The sequence below is a fragment of the Acomys russatus genome, unplaced genomic scaffold (assembly GCF_903995435.1).
Source record: "Acomys russatus unplaced genomic scaffold, mAcoRus1.1, whole genome shotgun sequence".
NCBI lineage: Eukaryota > Metazoa > Chordata > Mammalia > Rodentia > Muridae > Acomys > Acomys russatus.
This window is the reverse complement of record NW_026131521.1, coordinates 71,940-98,207: the sequence shown is the minus strand read 5'-3', so window position 1 is coordinate 98,207 and position 26,268 is coordinate 71,940. Positions and strand designations below refer to the sequence as shown.

Genomic DNA, 26,268 nt, shown 5'->3' with positions numbered 1-26,268 from the left:
TGGCCAAGCAGTATTGGATTCCAGGCTCTATGCATAATGACAGAATAGGAGGAGGCCTACAGGGAGTCACGGGGTGTGCATGAGGGCCAGCTGGTCTCATCCTGGGCTCACTACTTGATAGTGATCTTGTTGGATGACCTTGTTGTCTGTCATTGAAGGCCTGGTTCCTTCCACTGAGCCTCGTTGTCTAGAAGGTCACTGTGATGGGCTGTTTTTGATGACCTATGGATGGCACTTGTGTCCTCTTCCTGCAGGTGGTTGTGCTACTGCAATGTACCGCAGTTCTGTGATAGCCTACCTCGGTACGAAACCACAAAGGTATTTGGGAGAACATTGCTTCGCTCGGTCTTCACCATCATGAGACGGCAACTCCTGGAACAAGCCAGACAGGAAAAAGACAAGCTGCCTCTTGAGAAACGCACGCTAATCCTCACACATTTCCCAAAGTAAGGGGGTGTGCTTGTGGGGCTTTGCTTCATTCCAGGGCCTGAAGTTGTGGAGAACATGCCGAAGCCTATTTAAGTACCAAAAATCATGAGCATCAGGGAAAGCATCCTGAGAGAAAGAACCCTCAGTTCTCAGGAGATTTCTCTGCATTGTAGACAGTAAACCAGTACTTTGTCTTCTTCTTCTTCTTCTTCTTCTTCTTCTTCTTCTTCTTCTTCTTCTTCTTCTTCTTCTTCTTCTTCTTCTTCTCCTTCTTCCTCCTCCTCCTCTTCTTCTTTCTCTTCCTCTCCTCTTCCTCCTCCTTCTCCCTCTTCTCCTTTTTCTTCTTCTTTTTTGAGAGAGGGCTTCTCTGTAAACCAGGCTGGCTCAGACTCATTGCCTGCCTGATTCTGCTTCCTGAGTACAAAAAGTGCTCTCACCTCTACTCTTTTATAGTACACCCCCTCTTGCATACTAATTTCTTTTCTATATTCACATATTCCTGTTTTGCTGTGTGCCAGGGCTGACTGTGTGGCCAGGGCGTTGGAACTCTTTGCTGGACTCCCCAGTGGGCTCACAACTGAACACAGTATCTCTTCCCCCCAAGTGTCAATCAGTACCATTTATCATTAGGGGATAAGCCCAACCCCATCTGAGATTTGCTGTTGAGAAGGCCAGTTTTGTGAAGACCCAGCCATCATTTTGCTCTATGTATTTCATCTTTTAGCCAGGATGGTAAAGATGAGAGAGAGCATGTAGGTGCAGTTTCTGTCTATTCAGAGTGCACAGAAAAACCCATTTTTCCAGTTCTCTCTGAGACCTGGTAAACTCCTGGCTCTCATCCTTTCAAAAGCAGCCTGCCAAAGCTAGGGTGGACACTTCCTTCAGTTCAGCTTTGTACGTCTGAACTGTTGTGTGTAGGATACACACACGTATCTGTGACTCTGGGCTCTTGCTTTGCTGGATACATAGTCTTTCAGAAAATAGAGTAAAGCAATAGGAAGTTGAAGTGCTATATCCTGTGCTTTGGGACAACAAGGTTTTTGTTTCCGCTTTCCGGTGCTTGGGGTGAAACCTAGGGCCTCACATGATAGGTATGCACTTTGCCACTGAACTGTAGCCATGAGGTTAAGCTAAGATATTGGCTGCTGGGGGAGGGGCTGGGATGAGTGAAGGTATAGCGCATGGCTTGTTGAGCAAAGGTAGCAATGCATAAATAAGGTAGGGTTTTCTCTGGGTGGGTGGATGGAGGTTTTTGTTTTTGTTTTGTTTTCTTAAATTCTGCCTAGATTGGTGCATAGTAAAAAAGAGTAAACGTTTAAAAACTACCAGGAGAGATGTAGCTTTTCCTCCCTGTCCCAATGAAAACTGTTGATTTGGAACATACTGGGAGAGGCAGTTTTGTATTCTTTGATCAAAGATTATTGAGATTATGCTTTTGAAAAAACTAAGGTTTATTTTTAATTATGTGTGTGTGTGTTTCTGTGCAGGTATGTGTATGTAAGCACTGATGACTGAGAAGGCAAGAGGTTCGGGGGGGGGCGGTTTCCTGAGAGCTGGAATTTTAGGCAGTTGTGAGCATGCTTGATGTGGGTTCTAGGAATTAAATTTGGGACCTCTCTAAAAGAGCAGTATATGTTCTTAACTGCTGAGCCATCTCTCCAGCCATAGAAAAACTCAGTTTTTATTATCAAGACACTATTACTGAATCATCCAATTTGCGTATCGGGAAAGATGATGCGAATTCTTGTTTTGAGACAAGCTCTGACTCTGTAGTCCAGGCTACCTTTGAACTCATCGTCGTTTCTCTGCCTTAGTCTTCCCAATGCTGCAACTGCAGGTGTGGATCACCAAATTTGGCTCTAGACATAGTTTTCACTGCCCCCTCCATTTATTTATTTAATCCTTTACTATAGTTTTTTTTTTTTTTTTTTAAAGAATAAGTTAGGTCCAGAGTTGGGGGTTAGGGATCAACTAAATTGAAATATGTATCCAAGCTCTATATGGAAACCTGTTACTTTGTAAGCCAATTTAAAAAACAAAAGCAAAGTAGGAAAAAAAAAAAGGTTCAAGGACTGGGGATGTCCCTCAGTGATAGTGTTTTTGTCTCCCAGGGGTTTTGTCCTCAGCCTTACCTGTGTTTGCGTGAGCACTCAAACCCGCACAATAGCGAATGTTTTCTGATTGAGATTACCGAGCTCTCCTTGGCTGTTTAATCTGAATCCAAAGGTTGACTTAAGAAATGCTGTGGATAACGTCTCGAGGCTTGAACAGAGCAGCCAACATTTGCAGTACCAAGCTTCTCTAAGAAAGTCTGCATATGAGATGGAGGCATGAGCAAGACTCCAGTCATAAAATGTATAGGATTCTAGTTAAAGGTAGAGGTTTTAGGCTACCCTAGATAGAAGGGGCGCAGTTCCAATGCTGCTGCATCACACAGGCCATGGTTCAGTCGCTCCTTTCTTCCATGTTAAAGAGGTTTCACACTTAATGTTTCTAATTAGCCACTTAAGGAGAATTTTGCCCTCAGACCATAGCTATTCATCCCTGTCAAGGGATAAACAGTGTCCCTGAGCCCCACACCCACCATAGTGCTAATGGAAACTTTTTAATTACTTTGCATAGTGACAGGTTTTCCCTTCCCATAGCAAAATTATTTTGCTCTTTGTAGATAGATATTTGCTAATTACAGTGTGTTCTTCCCCAAGCTTGTGCAATGAGCTGAGAAATCAAGCTGCTTTCTTTTCTTCTTTGTTTCTAATGGTAGGTTAAAACTACCACCCACTTTTCTTTTTAAATTCCCCTTTATAGAATATGACAACATTTGAGGCTATAGGAGCTTTAGACCTGGAGCTTTGGCTATGGAACCACACGTGTTGAAAGTCTGATATGCTCTTTGAGTGTCTGGCTGTATGTGTTAGACAGAGCCAGAATCTACTTTATATGCTGCTTTTTCATTCAGTGCTTACCTTTCTCTCTCTCTCTCTCTCTCTCTCTCTCTCTCTCTCTCTCTCTCTCTCTCTCTCTCTCTCTCTCTCTCTCTCTCCCCTTCCCCCCCTCTCTCCCATTACGTCCTGAGCACAGTTTTTTTCTCTCTCTACGCTTCCCACTTTTCCTTGATCTCTCATATTATTTATTCGTGAGACAGAGTCTCACTATGCAGTCCTGATTTCTTGATGGTCTGGAAGCTGCTGTGTAGATTAGGCTGCCTTGACTCCCCTGCTTCTGCCTCCAGAGTACTGTGGCCAAAAGAGTGTCCCCAGCTACATAGGCAGCTGGAATTTGCTGTGAGCCTCACCAAGGGATACATCATCTAATTAGTCCTCTGTACCAAGTGTCCTACGAAGCTAAGCAGGGTTAAAGGGAGATGCTGGAGAAACACTTTGCTGTATTTGAATACACAGGAATGTCCATCTGAAATCATCACTTGAGTCCATAGTTCTAATGTATTTTATAGTTGAAAGTGGGAACCCTATTCTAGGATGGTTGTTACAGATGACTGAGGCTTTTGTTTTCTGGCAATAAATTAAATTAATGGTTTATTTATTTATTCATTTATTTATTTATTATGTATACAGTACAGTATACCTGCAGACCAGAGAAAGCATCAGATCACATTATAGATGGTTGTGAGCCACCATGTGGTTGCTGGGAATTGAACTCAGGACCTCTGGAGGAACAGTCAGTGCCCTTAACCTCTGAGCCATCTCTCCAGCCCGGTTTATTTTTCATTTACTTGAAAAGTTGTTATTTTATTTGTGTGGCTATTTTGCCTGAATATATATCTGTATGCTATGTGCATACCAGGTGCCCAAGAAAGCCAGAAGAGGGCATCAGATTGTCGGGAACTGAAGTTAGAAATGTTTACGAGCCAACATGAGGGTGCTGTGAATTAAACCTGGGTCTTCTGAAGGAGCTGCCAATGCTCCTGACCGTTCAGCCATTTTTTTTTTCTGCCCCAGTTTTTAATTAAAATAAAATATTGTTATTAATTCTTTGAGAATTTCATGTATTTTGATCATTTTAATTCCCACTAACTCCTCCCAGGTCCACTCCCACCTCTCTACCACCCTTTGTGTCCTCTTTTACTCTTAAATGACCCATCAAGTCTAATTTGTGCTGCCCCTATACTTATCTTTGTGGGGCCATCCACTGGAACATGGTTGACCCACCAGGCGCCACACCCTAAAACTGACTTTCCCCTCCCCAGAAGCCATCAACTGTCAGTAACTCCTCAGCTAGGGTGGGGGCTGTGAGCCCTGCCCCCACTCTTACCTGGAATATTGACTGGCTTGGTTTTGTACAGGTCGTGTATAGGCAGCCACAGATGCTGTGACTTACTGGGTGTGGTGGTTCTTCCTGTCCGGAGAATGGTGTATCGGTTCAGTCCTTCCTGACAAATGCTTCTTACAGCCTTTTAGTTCCCTCTTCCAAGATGGCCTCCGAGCCTTGGGGAATACTTACAGTTTTCAGAAGCTCACTCTTGTGATTATTTTTGTGCCTAGGTTTCTGTCCATGTTGGAAGAAGAAGTGTATAGTCAAAACTCTCCTATCTGGGATCAGGATTTTCTCTCAGCTTCTTCCAGAACCAGCCCACTAGGAATCCAAACAGGTACATTTCCTTTTATATACATTGGAGAGAAACCATGAACGTCAGGCCAGGTTGTTAGTCATAGTTCAGTTGGCATTTATTTGTATTTCTCATAAGGAAATAGATGCCCGGAACCTCTAAGTCTTGGATCTACATCACTATTAATATATAATATAATATAATATAATATAATATAATATAATATAATATAATATAATATAATAAATAGCAAATAGGTACTAAGTCAAATTCTGTGTGTCTGTGCTGATGAGCACTACAAGCACAAATCAAACAGGCAAAGCCACATTAAGGACAGGAGGTCTTAGTTTGCGTAGTGTGTCTGGTGGAGGACCAAATTCCAGGTAGCTCAGCCCTGTCATGAGATGCTGGCTTTTTGAAGATGCTTCTATTATTAGCAATTGTATTCATTTTCTTTTCTGTTGCTGAAATAAAGTACTCTGACAAAAAGCAATCTAGGAGATAAAGGGTTTGTTTTGGCTAGTAATTCCAGAAGAACAGTCTTATCATCCCCGGGAAGCCATGGCAGCAGGCACAGGAAGCTGTGTGATGACATTTCATCCTTACACAGAAAGTGGAGAGAGAGAGAGAAAAAACAGGGGTCTGGGCATAAAAATCTCAAAGCCTCTCCTCAGTGAGAGTACTTCCTGTAGCAAGTACACTGTACATCTGAGTTTTGTTTTCAAATAAAGTGTGTTGATGGTTTCCATCATAAGGTGTAGGATGCTGTTTTTATAGTGATTTTACAACCGTCTAGACCAGCCCCACCAGCTGGGGAATTGCTCAGCTCTGTGAGTCTATGGGGGACATTTTGTATTAAAACCACACTAGCAGTCATTGGCAAGCCGTGTCCAGGAGTCAAGCCTCGGTCTGGCTTTTTTAACTGCCAGAACGATGGTGGGATGGCGGGTGAAAGAAGATGATGCTGATTTCAGTATGTGAAGTATTTCTCAACGGGGCCAGGTTGTTCTCGCTATTATCTTTACCAGTGCCAAGTCCGTCTTTATAATGCTTTGACACATACGTCCAGTTGGAGTGACATTGCTGCCTAGTTCTTTGGTGAAAGATCTCTGGAAAATATCTCCTCGTGTGTGTGAAAACTCTTTTTGACTTTTGCCTGACTTCACTTTGGGTCAGGTTACCTGCCATAGCTCAGGATGGACGAGGCAGAGGTTGTCTCTGTGGCTACGATTGTACCCGTAAGCTAGACCATCCACTCTGGTGTTACGTGAAGCCAATCAGCAGTGAACTGTCATCTCCTGCTCTACTGTAACTGCGATATGTTCTTTGCTGGCAAAGTAGGGTGTAATCACCTAAATTGCCATGTCTTCACGCCAGTGCCTCAGTGACATATGGCTGTCATAACAGTGACTCTGAAGATCTGCCAGCTCTTCCAGTGTCTTCTGGATCCCAGAGCTGCTCTTTGCATTGCTTCTTTATACTTGGGGAGTCAGGAGCCTGCACACCAGAAGCCTGTGTGCTACCTTTGCTCTTTAGCGTATTCCGAGCCTTCTTTTAGAGGTGCAGAGGGCAGAATCTCTGCATGCTGCCCAGACCAGCCTTTAACTCTTGGGCTGAAGCAACTTTCTGTCAAGTAGCTAGGACTGCAGGCACTAGTGTACCCCATTTTTATTGATTCAGTTGCCTACAGTTAGAAGTGTCAGAGGCTGGTGGCTCATTGTCAGCTGGCTGGCTGATTCCATCCTCTGACTAGGGTGCTGGGAATATTTACAGACTGAACCACTACTGCCTGAGGAACCTCAGGGAATGATCTCTTTGGGTACCAATGCTGCAGTGTGACTGAGAGTATTCACTACCTACCATTTTTCACCTCTTCAGCTACAAATCAGTGGCACACCCAGCAAGACCCCATCCTACCACGTACATTGGAAACCATCAACCCAGTTTATTTGGAAATAAAACTCAGATGTACAGAGCAGTCACAAGCTTAAAACGAGGCATTCAGTCTTAGGAATCGACACACTTAAATAAGAATTTCTCCCTTCCCACCCATTCTTTCCCATTTACTTCGTGTATGTGTCCTCTGTCTCAACACACACACACACACACACACACACACACACACACACACACACACACACACACACACACATTCATCCCTCCCCAAAACCCTGCTATGTCAACTTTTTTGTTGCTGTGATGAAATACCATGACTAAATGCAACGTATAAAGGAAGAATTTATTTTGGCTTACTCTTCCAGAGGACAGAGTCCATGATTGCTAGAAAGGTGCAGAGGCTGGTGGCCAGCGCAGGACTCTGGCTATTCACATTTCCTTTTTATAGGAAGCAGAGCAGGTGGGAAGGGAGAGGGGTGAGGCTGTAAGCCTTCAATGCCTTCAGTGCTGTACTTTCTTCAGCAAAGCTGCACCTTAGTGCTAAATAACATCCGCAAACAGCACCAGCAACCAGATATAAAAGAGCCTATGGGGAACATCTCTCACTCAGACTACCACACCTACTGTTTTGTGTATTTTCTCAGAAAGCAATTCACAATTACAAGTAATCCTACTTATCCTCTCAGAGGAACTTTCTCTTTCATGGGAATGGTGTTCTTGTTAAGGCCAGTAAGTGTATCTCAATGCAATGTTATCTAATGGATAGGCTGCCTATAATTTTTGCCTCTTTTCTTGGTAAAAATAGCATATTAATAGTTTTCATAACCTCTGGACCCTAGTGATGAGGTTTGTTTATTACTATTGTATGAGGCTTGATTACTTGTCAAAATGGATTCCTCTGGCTTTCTTCATTTCGGGGAACATTCTTCAAGGGAACAACTTTTAGGCTCTGTCAACACCCCACCATTGTCAATTATACTTACAAAGTTCAGCCTCCACACTCAATCTTTCTTTAATTAGTTTTATCATGATGGCTATCATTATTTATTTGAATGATTGATTTGATTTTTATTGTTGTTGTTTTGTTTTATTTGAGACAGGGTTTCTCTGGGTAGCCTAGGCTGTCCTGGACTCACATAGTAGACTAGGCTAGCCTTGAATTCACAGAAATCGACCTGCCTCTACCTCCCCAAGTGCTGGGATTTCAGGCTTGCATCACAGTGCCTGGTTGATTTGATTAAAAGAGCAAACATCCATCCTTATTTATTTTATAGCACATGTCTGTAATGAAAAGAGCTTTACCTTCTTGTTTGCTCACTATTTTGTCAGTACAGGCTTTGATACATCGTAATTCTGCTCAGTGAGTTATAATCCGTGGCTGTCTAGTACCTCGATACTCTGTGGTTTTGTTTTAGCATGGCGTTGATGGTGCTGGGCGGTGATAGGATGGCCTCATGTGTACTTGTTGTCAAAGAAAGGAGCCATCTAACACCCTCTTTTCCTTCTCTCGGGGCAGTCATCAGCCCTCCTGTTACTGGGACAGCATCGTTCAGTTCAAACTCCTCCTCCCACGAGCAGGTCAATGGAGGGAGAACAAGTCCTGGCTGCAGAGGTTCTTCTGGGCTTGAAGCAAACCCAGGTAAGCTACCAAGGGAGGAAGAGAGCACTGCAGCTCCCACTGGGAGCTCAGTCATTGGCAGAGCCCTAGAGCTAGATTCAGACCCACTACTAGTTGTGTTTCCCTAAGGCATTAACGGCTGGATGTCACTGTGCAGTAGACTTTGGTGGTGTGTGTTGCTGTGTAACAAACAGACCCACAGTGCAGCGCTATCACTATAAAAACTTGATTTTACAGCACCCATGTGCTATACGTCTTTTGGTAGTCATTAGGTTTCTGCTAGTTTCACATGGGCTTACAACTCTGCGGTCTTCATTGTGCGTGTGGCTTGCCTAAATCGCTTAAGGGGAAGTAGCTTTCTTTGATATGTATTCTTCCTTCTCTGGGGACATTGTACCATACACAACATGTTCTTGAGGCACTAGTGTGATCACCACAGGTCATTCTGAGATGCGCAGTATTGTCCATAGGTGGCACCCCTTGTTGCTGCCCAGCCCACAGCCCTTACAGTGCACTAAATACAGTGCACCCCTTTTCTTTCTGAAAACAAAAGAAATATTCAGTATCTTGGGGGTGGAGAATCTGCCCCATCCTGGCATCCACAAGTCACATGGTTTCACTTGGAACCACAGTGGGGGGTGGGGGGGAAGAATGAAGAAACGCCATTGGCAACTCCTGCAGGAATGACTTTAAAGTTAATGTGCAAATCCTGGAATACGGTGACTTGTTGAGCAAATATCTAAAGATAATCCTCATTCATCTCCAAAATCAACATCCATAGAGCTGGTATAATTGGAAGCAAAGCCATATAGTGAATCATACATAGGCTTTTCTACAGAGTATGCACTTTGTAGTACTCTGTTTTTTAAAGTTAGTGAGAGTACAGTGCAGGTGTGTGCTCACTGGGCTTCAAAACTGAGGAGCAAATTACATTTGAACATTCCAAAGTTAATATTTTATTCTGATTTTTTGTGTGTGTGTGTTTTGTTTTTCAAGATGGGGTTTCTCCTTGTAACAGCCTTGGCTATCCTGGACTTGCTTTGTAGAACAGGCTGGCCTCGAATTCACAGAGATCCACCTGCCTCTGCCTCTTGAGTGCTGGAGTTAAAGGCGAGTACCACCACACCCAGCTCCTTCTGATTTTAAACAAACAAACAAACAAATAAACAAACTGCTTCTCCCCCCCCCACCCCCCGGTATTTATGTGTAGCCCTGCTGTCCTAGAATTTGCTAGGTAGACCAGGCTGGCCTCAAACTCCCAGAGATCTGCCTGCCTTTGCAGTGTTGGAATTAAAGGCATGCATCACCATGCCTGACTTCAAGTTACTATTTTTATCTTTTATTTAGTTATTGGACTGCGAATATGGCTCCTTTCATGTCCTCTGTGGGCATGCCCTGCCCTGCCCCTCCCCCCAACACATATGCACACATGTAGCCAAGCATGCACACATGCATGAGCGTGCTAGCATGCAGGCAAACATATACATAAAGAATAACTTTAGAGGATTGGAGAGATGGTTTAGTGGTTAAGAGCATTGGCTGTACTTCTAGAGGTCCTGAGTTCAATTCCCAGCAGCTACATGTTGGCTTACAACCATCTGTAATGAGATCTGGTGCCATCTTCTGGCTTGTAGGCATACATGCAGGCAGAACACTGTATACATACATAATAAATAAATAAATACCTTTAGAAACTGAAGAGGTGACTCAGTGGTTAAAAGCCCTGACTTCTCTTCCAGAGAATGCGGGTTCAATACCCAGCAGTGACATGGCAGCTCACTACTGTCTGTAGCTCCCGTTCCAGAAGATTTGACACTCTAACACAGACATTTATACAGGCAAATCACCAATGCACATGAAATAAAAGTAAATTTAAAAAGAAACATGCTTTAATAACTCATATGTCCAGTTGAAAACCATCTTTAGGAAATAGGCAATCAAAATAATTTTTTAAAAAAAGAAACAAAAAGAAAATAGGCAATCTTTCCAGGGGTCCTGGGTGGACTGGTGTGATGGCTTAGCTGTTAAGAGCACTGACTGCTCTTCCAAAGAACCAGGGTTCAATTCCCAGTACCACATGACAGTTCACAACTCCAAGATCTGACACCTTCACACAGACATACATGTAGGCAAACCACCAATGCACATAAAATAAAAAATAAGTAAGTAAATTAAAAAAAAAAGAGGTGACCTGGCACTGGAAATGGTGGTGGTCTCCTTTCTCTTATACCACTGTCCTCTCTCCTCCTAAAAGCTGGGGACAGCCATCAGTGCTATTAGACATTTCGATGGGAGAGCAGTGTGATAGCACACACCTATTACCCCAGCCTTCAGGAGGTAGAAACAGTATTGTCACAAGTTTGAAGATAACCTGAGCCATACATAGTTGAGAGACCAGCCAGGGATACCTGGCAAGACCTTGTCTCACCCCCACATCCCCTTCCCAAAATGTTAGATTCATCAGTATGTAGTCTCCATTTCAAGCCACCCATTTTTTGCCTTTTATTTTGAACATCACAGGAGAAAAGAGGAAAATGAACAACTCGCATGCTCCAGAGGAGGCCAAGAGATCCCGAGTGATGGGGGATATTCCTGTGGAATTGATCAATGAGGTCATGTCTACCATCACAGACCCTGCAGTGATGCTTGGGCCAGAGGTCAGCACGGGGGGGACCAGGCAGGCAGCTGGGAGGGCCCTTTGGGTCTCCCTGTCATACCACCTGTCAGAGATGAGGGTGGGGTGCTGAGAACACACTGGAGGTCATGACAGGCAGGGCAGGAATGGCTAACTAAGATGTGCTTGCCCTTGATGAGTATCTACTGTTTCAAGTAGTTGGAAACTTTTCCATATTGAAGAATTTCAAGTCTCCGTCAACAATAGAAAAAAAAAAGTATGATAAAAATCCATGCACTGTGCCCGAAGAGTCATCAGTAATCACATCCCGTTCCCCTTTACCTTCTGTTCCTTCTCCTGTGAACCCTTTAGAATCATTTCAGAGTTTCAAACAGATGTAATAATACCCAACACCTGGGGCATTTGCCCGGTGCAATTGCACAATTTTCTTGTCTAATGGACGTGAGTTAGCACCCAGGAAATTTAGCTTTGTCACGAGCTTGTCTGGTTCAGGGTCGGCAGACTGTAGCCGACCAGTCAGAGACCCCATTCGGCTTGTGTGCACAGGTAATTCTTCAGAGCCTCCCGACTAGGTAGGAGTAAAGGTGTGTCCCAGCAGGCTAGGCTTGTAACAGTTGTCACCGACTTGTGTTTTCTGTGCACCATTGCACATAGCAGAAAAATTGAGTAGTGGAGGCTTGGAATTTGTGTCTTGCAAAATAAAATGTTCACCACTTGACTTTTTTTTACTGAAAAGTTTGCTGACCGGTGGCCTCATGCGCAACCTGTCTCCAAGGACCATCTTGCCAATTATTAACACTCATAACATGTATTGTCGTTGCTGGAGACTCAGTTAAGAACCAAACATCGCATTCAGTTTTTATTTCTTCGTCTCTTTCGTGTCTTTCTTTTTTTCTTTCCTTCCTTCCTTTCTTTTTCTTTCCTCTTCCTTGACAGGTCTCATGTTGTCTAGGCTGATCTTGGACTCACTATAGCCAGGATGAATGACAGTGAACCACCACACTAGGCCCATCAAATCCAGGGCTTCCTGTAGGCTGGGCAAGCACCTTACCTCATCCCAGTCTCCTCGGCTCCTTTAACTCAGGACAGTTCTCCAGGCCTTTCCTCTTTTCTTACAGTGCACCTTTGTTGCGGAGCCTTGTTGGCTAGTTTTGCATAGTGTCTCTGACTCTGTGCAATAGGTGAGATCAATTCAGGCAAAATACTTCTGTTGAAGGATATTGCTTGTCAGGTTACCAAGAAGAGACTTGATACCCTATGAGCATACACAGGGGGAGGAGGTCCCCCTCAGGCACAGTCATAGGGGAGGGGAATAAGGGGAGAATGGGAGGATACAAGGGATGGGATAACCATTGAGATGTAACAAGAATAAATTAATTAAAAAAAAGAAAGAAAGAAAGAAAGAAAGAAAGAAAGAAAGAAAGAAAGAAAGAAAGATATTGCTTGAATCTTATTGCCAGACATCCGGGAACAGGGAGGCTTAAGACATTTCCAGGAAATGAAGATATGGCCTGAGAAGTGGTTTATAAACAACCTCTCTGTCTCTGTGTCTCTCTCTGTCTGTCTCTCTGTCTCTCCTCCCTCCCTCCTTCCCCCCCCTCTTTCTCTCCCTCCCTCCCTCCCGCCCTCTCTCTCTCTGTGTTAAGTGTCATTCAGAGAACTGACTGTTGCCACAGAACCGTTTCGTCTTCCCCTCTGGACTGTCCAGTCTGTTGGAGACCTAAAGCTGAGTTCCCTCTGCGCATGTGCTGTAAGGATTTTGTAACTTCGCATGCGCAGAGCCTGGTGTGCTCAGATGTCAAGTGGGGAGGCCGTCACCCATTTCACAATCTGTTGGGGGCAGTTAGTGTAGCAGCGCACCCAGGAAAGCCGCTCCAGCTTCAGACGTTTTTTTTGGTAAGCTGGTTGTTAAGTAGCTTGGAGCTTGGAATCCACCGCAGGGAGTCATAGGGCAGCCAGCGGGAGCCAGAGCTACAGTTAGGACTTTTCTTCCCAGCAGAGCTGTTCGTCAAAGATGTTCTTGGCCAACATGAGGTGGATTAAAGCGTGAGGTGCTGGCACTAGGCCAGGCAGCCTGCTCTGAGTTAACTCTGGATCAACAGATAATTCCAGAAGGAAACCCGTTTTCCAAAAAGCAATGCTAACAATATCAGTATGATTGCTGCTTTATGGTGTATTTCAAGAATTTGGGACCTGCTATCTTAATGTCTTTGAGTTTTTAATTATCATTGCCACCGTGTTGTTATTATGCCGTATGAGTGAGTCCCTCCTCCGGCGTGGAAGTCTGAGGACACCTTTCAGCAGTCAGTTCTCTCCTTTAGTTGTGGATTCTGGGCCTCGAACTGAGGTCCTCAGGCTTGTGCAGTGAACACTTTTGCCTGATAAGCCACTGGTCCTCTTTTAAAAGCTTACATTTATTTATTTAATGTGCTTGTATGTATGTATATGTGTTCGTGCGCCTGTGGGAACTCCCAGCATGGGATGGATATGGAGGCTAGTGGTCAGTTTGAGGGGAGCATCTCTTTCCTTCCATCAGGTGGGTCATGCTTGATTTGGGATTGAATTTAGGTTGTCAGGTTTTACAGCAAGCTGAGCCATCTTACTGCATTCCCCCTGCCCTGGCATTTAACTTTTTAATATTTATTTTTATTTATGTCTATGTGTCTGAGTATATGCCTTGTATATGTGACTGCCCACAGAAACCAGAAAAAGGGCATTTGATCTCCCTGGAGCTGGAGTTGCAGGCAGTTGTGAGCCTCCCAATATGTGTGCTTGGAACCATACTTGGGTCCTCCGTAGCACAGCAGGCACTGTTAACAGCTGAGCCCCTTTTCCAGCCCCGCTATCCTCCTTAAAGTTTTATTGGAACATCATGCTAAGTATTCCTTACCCGTATGTCTGCTTTCATGCTACAATAGCAATTGAGTAGTTAAGAGAGAGACCATATGATTCAAAATGTCTAAAATATTTTTATTTTATTGCGCGTATGTGTGTGTGTGTGTGTGTGTGTGTGTGTGTGTTGAGGCAGAAGAATGTTAGTTCAAAGCCAGTACATAGCAAGACCCTGTCTCAGGAAAAAAAAGTTTTCTGATGCCTAATCCATACAAAATATAAAACACTTGCACATGCTGTCTTTTCATAATGCTTTATCTACTTAATCTATTCACGTGTGTGTGTGCGCGCATGCATCCGTATGAATGCTGGTGCCCAAAGAGGCCAGAGGAGGGTGTCAGATCCTTTGGACTGGAGTTACAGGCAGTTGGGAGCCACTTAGTGTGCATGCTAGGTCCCACACTTGGCTCCTCTCAAAGAGCAGTGCATGTACTTAACTGCTGAGCTATCTTTCTAGCCCCTGAAAATATCGTCTTGAAAATAATTTTTGCATTAATCCTTGTGTTCACATGAGCAAGGTGGCACATCAGTGCTTGTGGCAGATTCTCTCTCTCTCTCTCAAAAACTAAAAACCCCACATAACTTGCTTTTTGACTAGCCAGCTTGCTCCTGTGCTTGAATTGCAAGCAGGCCATCAGACCCACTTTACCTCCTAGGTGCATGGGGTGTGAACCTGGCCTCCACATTGTGAGGCACGTGCTTTACACACTGTGCCATCTCCCCAGACCTTCTAAAATATTTTCTATTGGGTTCCTAACCAGAAGTGATGTCTATACCTCCTACCACTGGGGAAGCTGAGGCAGAAGAATGTTAGTTCAAAGCCAGTACATAAGTTTTCTGATGCCTAATCCATACAAAATATAAAACACTTGCACATGCTATCTTTTCGTCTTGCTTTATCTACTTAATCTGTTCACTTATGTGTGTGTTTGTGTGTGTGTTTTCCCATGCCTGTGTACACACGTAGACTGGAAGACTGTCCAGTATCATTTTCTGTAACTTTCCTTCAAGTCTTTTGAGACGGGGGTCTCAACCTGGGGCTTGTGCTTGTTTTCTTGGCTAGGTCAGAAGGCAGCAGGGCCCAGTGAGCCTTCTGTTGCTGCCTTCTTTGGAGCTGGGGCTACAGGTGTGCAAAGGATGCACCTGGCTTGTCATATGGATACCTGAATCCAAACTCTGCTCTGCTCGGTTGTACAGTAAACCCTTTTAACTGAGTCATCTACCTTGCCCGCGTAATCCACTTTTCTATCTTGTCTTCATAACGTGTGGGGTATGGGGCATGGATGCACAGGCACACTCATGCCCATGTGTGTAAGGCCCTGAAATTCACACCAGGGTCTTATTAGAATAGGGGGAGCTTTTGTGTGATCCAGTCCCCTGCCTTCAAAGAAAAGCCTCTTGTAATCTTTCTTTCTTTCTTTCTTTCTTTCTTTCTTTCTTTCTTTCTTTCTTTCTTTCTTTCTGTCTTCTGGATTCCAGACCAACTTTCTGTCAGCACATTCAGCCAGGGATGAGGCGGCAAGGCTGGAAGAACGCAGAGGGGTCATTGAATTCCACGTGGTGGGCAATTCTCTGAACCAGAAACCAAACAAGAAGATCCTGATGTGGCTGGTGGGCCTGCAGAATGTGTTCTCCCACCAGCTGCCCCGCATGCCCAAAGAGTACATCACACGGCTTGTCTTTGACCCGTAAGTTCAACCCATTCTTCCTTATTCCTTCTTTAATATAAGGGCGGTGTGGGGTGTGGGGAGGGAGAGCTATTTAGATTGTGACACTTATCCCTTGCAATCCAGCTGCCTCCTGTCCTGCTGTGGATACAGAGGCCACACTGATAGAATTTTCATGTCAAATCACTAAGGTTATTTTGTCAACAGTTTTTAAATGTTCTCATCAATGGATTGGAACTTTGTAGTTTAAATTGCTGGGATTGGTGAGTGGGTAAAGTCTCTAGCTGCCAAACCTGATATCTGAATTCTATCTCTGGGACCCACATGGGGGAGAGAGAGAGAGAACCAACTCCCACAAAATGTTTTCTGACTTTAGCACATGAGTGGCATTCACTTGTGTACACACACACACACGCACACACACACACACACACACTTAATTGCACACACAAACAAATGAATGAACTGAAAAAAAAAAAGCTGGTGAAGACTCTTCTGCATCACATTCCTTTTAGACGTGAAAGCATAAAAATCCTAGGATGTCTTACATCGCTGTCAGTACATTTTTGGTTTTGTTGTACTAACCAGGTACCACGGTAGCCCAAGTAGCCATAAGTAAGGCTGCACCAAAGCTTTGTGGGATCTTCAGGCAAAGTACAGAGCAAAGCACAGTCCATTTATGCAATGTGCTATGGAAACACTAGGGAAATTACTGGGATTTAAGATACACTAACCTAAAAAATATATTGCTTTAAGGGGGAAAAAAAATCATCCAAGGATGAGGATGTAGCTCAGTGGTAGAGGGCTCACCTGGCATGAACAAAGCCCTAGGTTCAATCCATAATATTACAAAAACCAAAAATGAAATCAACAACAACAACAACAAGGAATTAAACATTGTGTTTTAACCTTGTTAGCCAGACAGCCTATGTGAAATGTGATTTGCACCTGTGGCAAGTTAGCGTGAGACAGTAGGGTGGGATTCCACACTCCTGGGCTTGCCAGTTCCTACGTGAGGATGTTGTACTCTTTGCTGGGATGTTTCTGTCTCTGTAATGCATGTCAGCCCTTGCCTGCCATTTTGAGCTTAGAGCTCTGAGCTCTCCTTCCAGCTCCCAGAGGCAGTTCCCAGTCATGGGGCCTGCCGCTTTCAGAGCTCCTCCAAGCACACACTTTCAGGCTCGGTCACGGGCTCTTCTAAGGGAATGCTTCCTTTGTCTCCGTGGGAGCTCTGATGAAGTAGACTTGCCCTAAAGAGTCCAGGGAAGTGACTGCCTGGAGAGCTGGTATCTAGATGAAAGAACCTCCCTATCCACCCCGAAGCCTTCTTAGTCAACAAGAAACATCTGCAGAGTGTTGTGTGTGTGGGTTTTTTTTTTTTTTTTTTTTTTTTTTTTAACATAACCAAGAAAGAGAATACTCTGACTTAACCTTATTCTTTTAGGAAACACAAAACCCTTGCTTTAATTAAAGATGGCCGTGTCATTGGTGGTATCTGTTTCCGGATGTTTCCATCCCAGGGATTCACAGAGATTGTTTTCTGTGCAGTAACCTCAAATGAACAAGTCAAGGTAAGAGAAACCAGGGACCTTAGCAGAAAAGCAGAGGCAGGGCTTCTTGCTGACACCGTGGAGCATGGGATCCCTCAGAAGTTCTATCACTGTTGTTGACTGTGTATATGTGGGGACAGTATCCTGCCCTCTATATTCTCACTAGGGTTACGTAGAAGCTTTGTCCAACCTTCAGGCAGAATGAAGGAACACCACACATGCCAACATGTATCCTGAAGCTAGTAGATGGAGATAGAGTTTTGAAAGTAAATCTATGTTTATTGTTAGTTTACATGTAACATGCACAGATAGGCAGGCACGGGGGCACGTGCACACACATACACACACACACACACACACACACACGGTTTAATTATTTCACACAGTTCAGCAAAACTCTCACCTAAAAGTACAGACAAATATTAAAGAAATTCCAAAAGGAGTTGGTTGTGGTGGCCCACACAGTTAGTCTCAGTACTTAAGAAGGAGAGGTAGGCAGATCTCTGTGAGTCTGAGGTCAGTCTAGTCTGTCTATTAAATCCAGGGTAGCTCGGAACACCCTGTCTACAAATAGAAACAGACAGACAGACAGAAAGAAGAGAACTTTTAACAAATTTCAATAAATATGTGAACAAAGTATTTGTATGAATTTGGTCCAGAGCATTCCCTTGAAGCCAGAGGTCCGTGCATGTGAGGCTGGCGCTTGGCTGTACGGCTGTAGCACTAGTCCCTCATGTGGGTGTTGATCTTGCTGGTGTCCTCTTCTACCCCCGCCCTGTTATTGTCTCAGGCATAGGCGCTCCGTTCCAGGGAGCTACCGCTGTGCTTGGGTAGGATTGCCTTGGGTTTGCCTGGAGTAACCTAGATGTACTGGGCAGAAAGAACTCTTCTCTGTCTCTCTGAGGATATTGCTTCAGCCCTAGCAGGGTACGAGTTTAGCATTCAACAGACTCTACAGCAGTGGTTCTCAACACTCCCAATGCCGTATCGCTCTAACACAGTTCCTCAGGTGGCAGGGACCCCCAGCCATAAAATTATTTTTGTTTCTACTTCACGACTGTGATTTTGCTACTGGTATGCATTGTAATGCGAATATCAGATGTGCAGGAGATCTGATTTCTGACTCCAAAGGGTTTGAGAACTGCTGCAAAGGAATATGAAAAAATTTTGTGGTGAGTAGCTGTAAGCAGTTTGGGAGTCAATGGTGGCTGCAAATAAATAAATAAATAAATAAATAAATAAATAAATAAAATAAAAAAAAGACTGAGGCAAGTTGTTAAAAAAAAAAAAAGCATGTGGAAGCTACACATATAAGCCATGCATGCACTTAGTACAAACTTTCTAGAAGATCTGTTTCAAAAAAGTAAGTGAAAGAAAGCAGGAGAGGTCAATTTTTCAAATGCTGTTCATTTAACTAAAATTCAATATTATGAGGAACTATCAACAACATCTACATTCTCTGTGCAGAGCCTTTGAAACTGGTATGTAGTTTACACTCAGCCTGTTTCAGTTTGCAATGGCCACATTCAAGTATTAAGTGGGCATGAGAGGCCCACTCTCTTGGGCTAAGGACTCCGTTGGTTTTTTCAGGGTCAAAAAAAACACAGCCGTTTACAGAAACTAAAAATAAGTCATTGGAAGAAATCATTTTCTGTTTGAAGTGTGGTTAGTTTTGGATACTTTTGCGTTCTTTTACTGTTCAACTCCCAACCCCCTTTCCTGTTTGTCTTATAGACAGAGTCTCATGGAATTGATGTTGGTCTCACGTTTGCCATAAAGCTAAGAATGTCCTTGAACTCATGACCCTACTGCCTCTGCTTTTTTCTTCCTCTTTTAAAAAATTATTTATTTATTTATGTATGAGTGCTCTACTGGCATTTACACCTGCAGGCCAGAAGAGGGCACCAGATCACATTATAGATGGCTGTGAGCCACTATGTGGTTGCTGGGACTTGAACTCAGGACCTCTGGAAGAGCAGCCAGTGCTTTTAACTTCTGAGCCATCTCTCCAACCCTTCTCTCTCTCTTTTTATTAAAGCAGGGTCTCATTCTGCAGCTCATACTCTCTTGAAACTCTTTATGTAGGTCAAGCTGGCCTTAAACTCGGTATTTTTGTGTTCATTTTCAGAGTGCTATGGGTTATGCGATTCTAAGCATGCAATCTAGCTCTTCATGTTTTTTGTTTGTTTGTTTGTTTGTTTTGCCTGCTCTTTTACACAGTGTCTCACTAGGTAGTGCTAGTAGCCATGGAATCTTTTTGTAGACCAGGCTGGCCTAGAACTCACAGAGGTCTACTTATTCTGCCTCTGGGACAAGTTAGCATTTTAGTTTTGACTCTACCACTCAGAATCAAATTGCAGATGCAGGCCTCTATAATTTGTCTGTAGACGGGAAACACTGAAATTAGATAGAAACTGCCCTTTAGTGTTCTTTCAAGAATTAGGAAAAGAGGCCTTTTAGACATTGATGTCTTTCTTGTCTCCCTTCCTCAATGTGAGAAATGCCCAGATGTCTCCTGAAGTTCAGAATTTAGGACCTCACTCAAAGAAAGGTTTGTTAGCAATACATAGAAACTGTGCCTTGGAAAACACACCAGTGGCTTGTGATTTGGGGTAATTTGTTTTTTTAAAGGTGGCTAAACAAAGCACTTAGTTTGGAAGAGTTTATTAAGGTGGACACAGGAACTTTTACGGATCCCAGAGAGAAATTGAAGATACCCTAACACTGGTGGGAAATGCTTCACGGCTTCCAGATGGGCGTTTCTCTCTCCTGCGACAGCACAGCCCATGCAATTTCCTAAAAACTTGAAGGAAGGTGGCCAAACATTACCCACTCGGTAGGAATAGCAAGGGGAAGAATATTTTTTAGAGCATGGCAGGAATATGGGTGAAGGGTTACTTCTAGGAGCAGAAAGGATTCAAAGACAGCTGCATTACCAAGGCCCACCCCAGTACGGGAGAGAGCCCCTAAAAGCTGGAGATCTGGAGCACACTGCCCAGCCTGCAGGTAGCTCAGCTGGTCAGAGAGGGTTCTTTCAGGTAGCACAGTGGCGGAAGAGTATCTCTCAGTAGTCTTTATAGTTTATATAGGTGGGGAGTGGAGGAATCCCTGAGTGTGTGAAGTCCTGAGTGAATGTGTGTTGTTGGAACGACTCACCATGGCAGGGACCTTGATTCAGGGGAAGATGTCAAAGCTTCTCTCTACCCCTCCAGAGCAAGACTCATAGAGATGGCAAAGCGTCCCTCTGGTCCTCATGCCAATTTTGATAGTACATGCAGAAAATGTCCACCCTAGTTTTCTTCTCTTAATACAGTGGTTCTAAACCTGTGGATCATGACCCCTTGGGGGGGGGGGAGTTGTCAAACCAGCCTGTCCCAGGGGTTACCTACGACCCCCAGAAAACAGACACTTACATTATGGTTCATAACAGTAGCAAAATTGCAGTTATGAAGTAGCAGTGAAAATAATTTTACGGCTAATATTTACAACATGAGGACTGTTCCTCTACAGACACTGCTCCTTCTGAGACAAGCTGAATCCAGTTCCCTGTTCAGTTGCATGCACAACTCAGCTTCGTCCGTCTTCAACTCTATATAATAAACGTGCTGAGCTGCTGGGGTGTGATAAACCTGGGGTGGGGCGAGGACGCTGTGGTTTCTATTGGATCATGCAGACCTCGACGTGTGTCTCTCTGTGTGTGTGTGTGTCTGTGTGTCTGTGTGTGTCTGTGTCCATCCTTTCTTCATTCTTGGTCATCCTGAAGCAATCTTGAGTTTTCTGCTTCTGTGTGTGTATTGGGAATTGAACACAGGTCCTCTGGAAGAGCAACCCGTGCTCTTAACTGCTGAGCCATCTCAGCCGCTTGACAAACTCTTTTTAAATGCCCGACTTAATACTTTCTAACTCTTCTCCTTTTACACGTTACACGTGCATTGTTCTGAATCCATGCTGCCAATAGAAATATGAGTTTCAAATATGCTTCCTTTTCTAAGTCAGGTGTGGTGGCACATGACTTTGATGCCATCAGAGGGGGGCAGAGGCAGGTGACTCTCTGTGAGTTCCAGGCTATCCTGTCCCCCAAAGACCTAATAAATAAATGAATAAATAAAGAGTTCTAGTAGTCATATTGCAAAGGAAAAAGAGACAAGTAGAGTTAAATGTTTATGCTTTGTATTTAACCCAATATGTCCAACATATTGCCATGTCAACACAAAGGAAGCATAAAATGTATTTTTGTATTTTTTGCTGATGGACATTTTATGCTTCTAGCACAGTCTAATTGGCACTGGTAAGCTGTCATATTGAACAGTGCAGGTCCATACTGTAGTTCTGTGTTTTTTGTTTTTGTTTTTCTCTTCCCTATGTCTCTATGAATTCTTCCAGGGCAGAGAGTGTTTTACTTGTTTTTCTATTCACGTCATATTCAGGCTCATAGTGTCTTGGTTTATGGTACATGTAGGAAAACGTCCTTCCTAAAAAAGGGAGACTTTTATTGGACTGAGCTCCCCACCTGATAGCAGCAGCAAGGCATATTGGAGAAAGTCTTGAAAAAGTGCTTATATTGCTAAGGAGTCCCCAACTCATGCCACACAAAGATACTGCTTGGTTTGAGAGGTGAGAAGTAGAGGTGAACAGGAGTGAGGGTCAGATCCTGTGGTCTGTGCTGTGATTCTGGGAAGTGGTGTCCATGCAGTAGACAATCTTGTGTGAGGATATTGGCCTCTGGATGCCCTGAATCCTGCTTTTTCCCCTTCCCTCCTTCCTTCCTCTTTTTTTTTTTTTTTAGGTTCTGAAACACTCACTCTAAATTCCTTAGTCTTTCCTGAGCTTTGCATGTCATTGAAAAAAGCTAACACTTGGCATTTTTCCCCTTTAAACTACTCAGGTTTTGTTGTTTGTTGATCATTTTTGTTTTTCTAGACAGGGGTTCTCTGTGTAGCCCTGGCTGTCCTGGAACTCACTCTGTAGACCAGGCTGAACTTGAACTCAGAGAGACCCACCTGCCTCTGCCTCTTGAGTGCTGAGATTAAAGGCATGTGCCAACACCACCTGGCTATCAGTTTTCACTTAAACTAATTTTTTTTAATTTTAAGAACATGATCTTATTAATTCTTTGAGAATTTCATATATTTGTATAAACCCTTACACCAACTCTCATTTTTTAATTTCTTTTTTAAGACAGGGTTTTGGTATATAACACAAGACTATATACCAAATATAAATCCTCCTACCTCAGCATTTTGAATGCTAACTTTACAGATGCACACCAGAACACTGGGCCTGTTTTCCTATATTAAACCATTCATTTATTCGACGTTGTTCACAGTTTTTGTTTCCACTGTCTTTTTTTTTTTTTTTCCTCCCTGACTCAGATTCTGGGTTTCTCAGGTTTTTCTTGGTCTGATAAACCAAGCTGGAAGTCCCGTGTCTGTCTGTGATGCAGTTGCTAGAAGGGTTGTCGGTGCCTGGGACAGGTAAATGCTTAGATCAGTACACACAGTGCCCAGTGAAGATCTGCGTGGCTCTGGTTACATCCCTGGGATATGCTAATGAGGACCAACACCATTCGTCTGCCTGCCTCCTTTCATCTCAGCTTCTCAAATACTTTCAAGATTAAACTCACCATCAGCATTCACTCGAAAAGCTTCTGGCATCAGCAAGGGGGAATTTTAGGATTAAGTTTGGAGTCTTTTCAAAGAGCAAGGGACTAGTATTTTCTTTTTCTTTTTAAAATATATTTTATTAATTTATTCATATTACATCTACATTGCTAACTCATCCCTTGTATCCTCCCATTCCTCCCTCCCTCCCATTTCCCCTTACTCCCCTCCCCTATGACTGTGACTTAAGGGGACTTCCTCCCCCTGTATATGCTCATAGGGTATCAAGTCTCTTCTTGGTAGCCTGCTATCCTTCCTCTGAGTGCCACCAGGCCTCCCCATCCAGGGGACGTGGTCAAATATGGGGCACCAGAGTTCGTGTGAAAGTCGCGACTAGTATTTTTCAAGTGATCATTTTTGTCTTGGAGCACAGATTTTGAATGTATTGATTCAGACATGCAAGAAAGGCTTGTTGCCATGATAGATAGTTCCTCCGAGGAAGACCCTGGTTGGTAAACTCTTCAAAGCTACAAACTCCTATATGTTATCATTTCCTGTCCTGTTTTCAGGAATTTCTTTTCTTGAGTATCTTTGCTTCTCCCAGGGCTATGGAACACACCTGATGAACCATCTCAAAGAATACCACATAAAGCACGACATCCTGAACTTCCTCACCTATGCAGATGAGTATGCCATCGGCTACTTCAAGAAGCAGGTCGGTTCTCAAGGAAGCCTGGTCCCTCAGTCTGTGTGTGTGCATGGGTGTGTGCACGGGTGTGTTCTATTTGTGCACCCTTGATGGCCAAAGCAAGAGATCTTTCTGCCTTATTGCTTTGTGACGAGACAGGATCTCTCCCTAAATCTGAAGCTCTTTTAAACATTAAAAATTAAAGGGATATTGATTTATTTTTCTGGAGAATGTTCATTTCTGACAGAGTCTGCAGAGGAGTCTGGTCCTAGGATCTGGGTTGTCATTTCACTCTGGAATTTATATTCCTCCTGCTGGGATTAGTGGGATGTACCCTGCCCTCCCCCCCCCCCCAACCACCACCACCAGACACTTTTACATTTAACTTTGCTTCCTGCTGGCACTGTTTGATTTTTTTTTTTTTTTTTTTTTTTTTTTTGTGATGGTTTTGTTTGTTGTGGGTCTCTCTGGGTGGCTGCTGCTCCGAGCAGTGCTCCCCTTAATCCTTAGCACCAGGCTTGGCCTTGAGCCAGCACTTAGCAGCCAGTTGGACGGTATTATACAGACAGCATCCTGATGGGTGAACTGATTTTCCTTGCAGGGTTTCTCCAAAGAAATCAAAATACCTAAAACCAAATATGTTGGCTATATCAAGGATTATGAAGGAGCCACTTTGATGGGATGTGAACTGAACCCTCAGATCCCATACACAGAGTTCTCTGTCATCATTAAAAAGCAGAAGGAGGTGAGATGCCGACTCCTGTTGTGCCCAGGCCAGACTTGGGGTGGGCTGCATTTTCCTGGGTTCCCTCCCCCACCCCTATGTCTGTGTGTGTGTGCGCGTGTGGGTACTAAATTGTGAAAATATAACACATATTCAGTACCATGACATCTTATCTTCATTAGGGCCTTTTGCAGTCTGGCCCCTTTGCAGTCTTTTTTGGTTTTTTGAGACAGGGTTTCTCTGTGTAGCCTTGGGTGTCCTGAACTCCCTTTGTAGACCAGGCTGGCCTCAAACTCACATCAATCCATCTGCCTCTGCCTCCCGAGTGCTAGGATTACAGGCGTGCGCCATCATGCCTAGCTTCCTTTTGCAGTCTTATCTTTTTTTTTTTTTTTATCCCCCCCAAAATCCTCAAAGGCCATTGCTGATGCTTCAGCCTTCTGGCTCACATTACCCTATTCTCTGTCACTCAGGCAAGTGACATTTTTTTTCAGGTTCTGTTCCAGGCTGCCTTTGAACTTCTACAATGTTAGTCTGACCCACCTACTTGGAGTTAACTATTTATTATGCAGAGACATTTGTTCTAGTGTCTGTTACTGTCTTTTACACTGCGAGCTCTGAAGTCTTATCTTTCCAGGTAATAGCTGGTTTGTCATCTGTATTGGTATGGCATTCCTTATGCTGACAAACGAGGAGCAGTAATATCAGCGAAGGCTCAAGATATGAGTATACAGGGATTTAATACCTTTTAAAGGGCAGAATGGCATCAAAGAGATCCACCAGCACTGTTTAAGAAGTTAATGGCCTCTGGAATAGTGTGGACCATGACCTGGGAGTTGGGATGTGGGTGACATCAGCTTCACCCACTACTTCTGTTACTTAATCTGCTGTGTTCTTCCCTGACAAACTACTGAAGAAAAGCATCTGCCTTAAACCCATCTGCTTTCTATTGATATCCTTAATCCCAGTCCTTTTGCTTACTAGATGTGGCCCGAGCATATGTAATGGCTAGTGACATCAGTCACTCACTGAGTATTTTAAAGTAGGCCAGGCATGTGCTGCTGCAGAGGAGCAAAAGACATTTTATTTTAAGTTAGAAAATCAAAATACCTTTTGTTGCACGGTCAAAGATGTCTGCCCAATATGGGAGTTCCAAAAAAGGGCTGTGGAAGGATGCCTTAATACAAGAGGTGCCTCTGGCCTGCTTTCTGGAGAGCTGCCTTTCCTCACTATTCTTTAGGCTCTAACGAGCAGGTCTAGACTTGGCAGCTCTTTGGTGCTTTGGTGGCTGCTGACCAGTTGACAACCGGCACCGAGCTGTCAGTTGCTCATTGTGTAACCCTCTACTACCCACTAAGAGTCATCCCCGGAAGTCTTAGGGTCCCCCGGAAGTCTTACGGTTCCCCACCGAGAATGATCTGTTTGCTCTTACTACGTAGGGGGAAAGCTGGAAGGACAGAGATGTTTCAGATAGTTAAAATTTCACTTTTTACAAGGCAAGGCTTTCTCCCTCACTCCTCTTCTGTTCCCTCTTGGCTCCCCCTTTTCTCTTTTAGCTCTCCTCCTTTGTCTCTAGTTGTTTCTCACACATACCATTGGATGGACAAGTGTTTGGAATATTAACCTAGTTTTTTGTTTTTTTGTTTTTTCTCACACACATCCTTCCTCCCTCCAGCATCACCTTCATATATCTTCCATATGCCTCCTAACTTTATACCTTAAGAAATACCCCCAGCTCCTGCCAAGTCACTAAGTCCAATTACCGCTGCCCACGTACATGCAATCATGGGGTCATCCATTGAGGCATTGACAACCTATTAATGCCATCAGTTCCATTGCTTATCATCTAAGGGTCATCTGGAGTTTTTAACCTCCTCCATGATGCAATTTTTAGGTCTCGGTGTGCAGACAGCCGCAGCATCTGTGAGTTCATGTGTGTGTGCATCAGCTAGGTAGTGTCCTGAAGCTATCCTTTTGAAACATTCCTCCCCGTCTGCTGCAT

The 26,268-nt window shown here is 43.8% G+C and overlaps 1 protein-coding gene across 1 annotated transcript in view; it reads left to right on the top strand.

Annotated features, from left to right (window-relative positions):
- The first annotated feature begins 213 nt into the window (after positions 1-213).
- The window catches only part of LOC127186260 (histone acetyltransferase KAT2B-like), a 37,155-nt gene continuing 11,100 nt past the window's right edge, over positions 214-26,268 (top strand). Inside the window, exons 1-8 of the mRNA XM_051142700.1 lie at positions 214-446; positions 4,932-5,038; positions 8,409-8,531; positions 11,031-11,167; positions 15,517-15,725; positions 17,149-17,275; positions 23,459-23,569; positions 24,144-24,287. Of these exons, the coding sequence (XP_050998657.1) occupies positions 229-446; positions 4,932-5,038; positions 8,409-8,531; positions 11,031-11,167; positions 15,517-15,725; positions 17,149-17,275; positions 23,459-23,569; positions 24,144-24,287 (1,176 nt within the window). The 5' untranslated portion in view covers positions 214-228. The remainder of the gene's footprint in view (positions 447-4,931; positions 5,039-8,408; positions 8,532-11,030; positions 11,168-15,516; positions 15,726-17,148; positions 17,276-23,458; positions 23,570-24,143; positions 24,288-26,268) is intronic.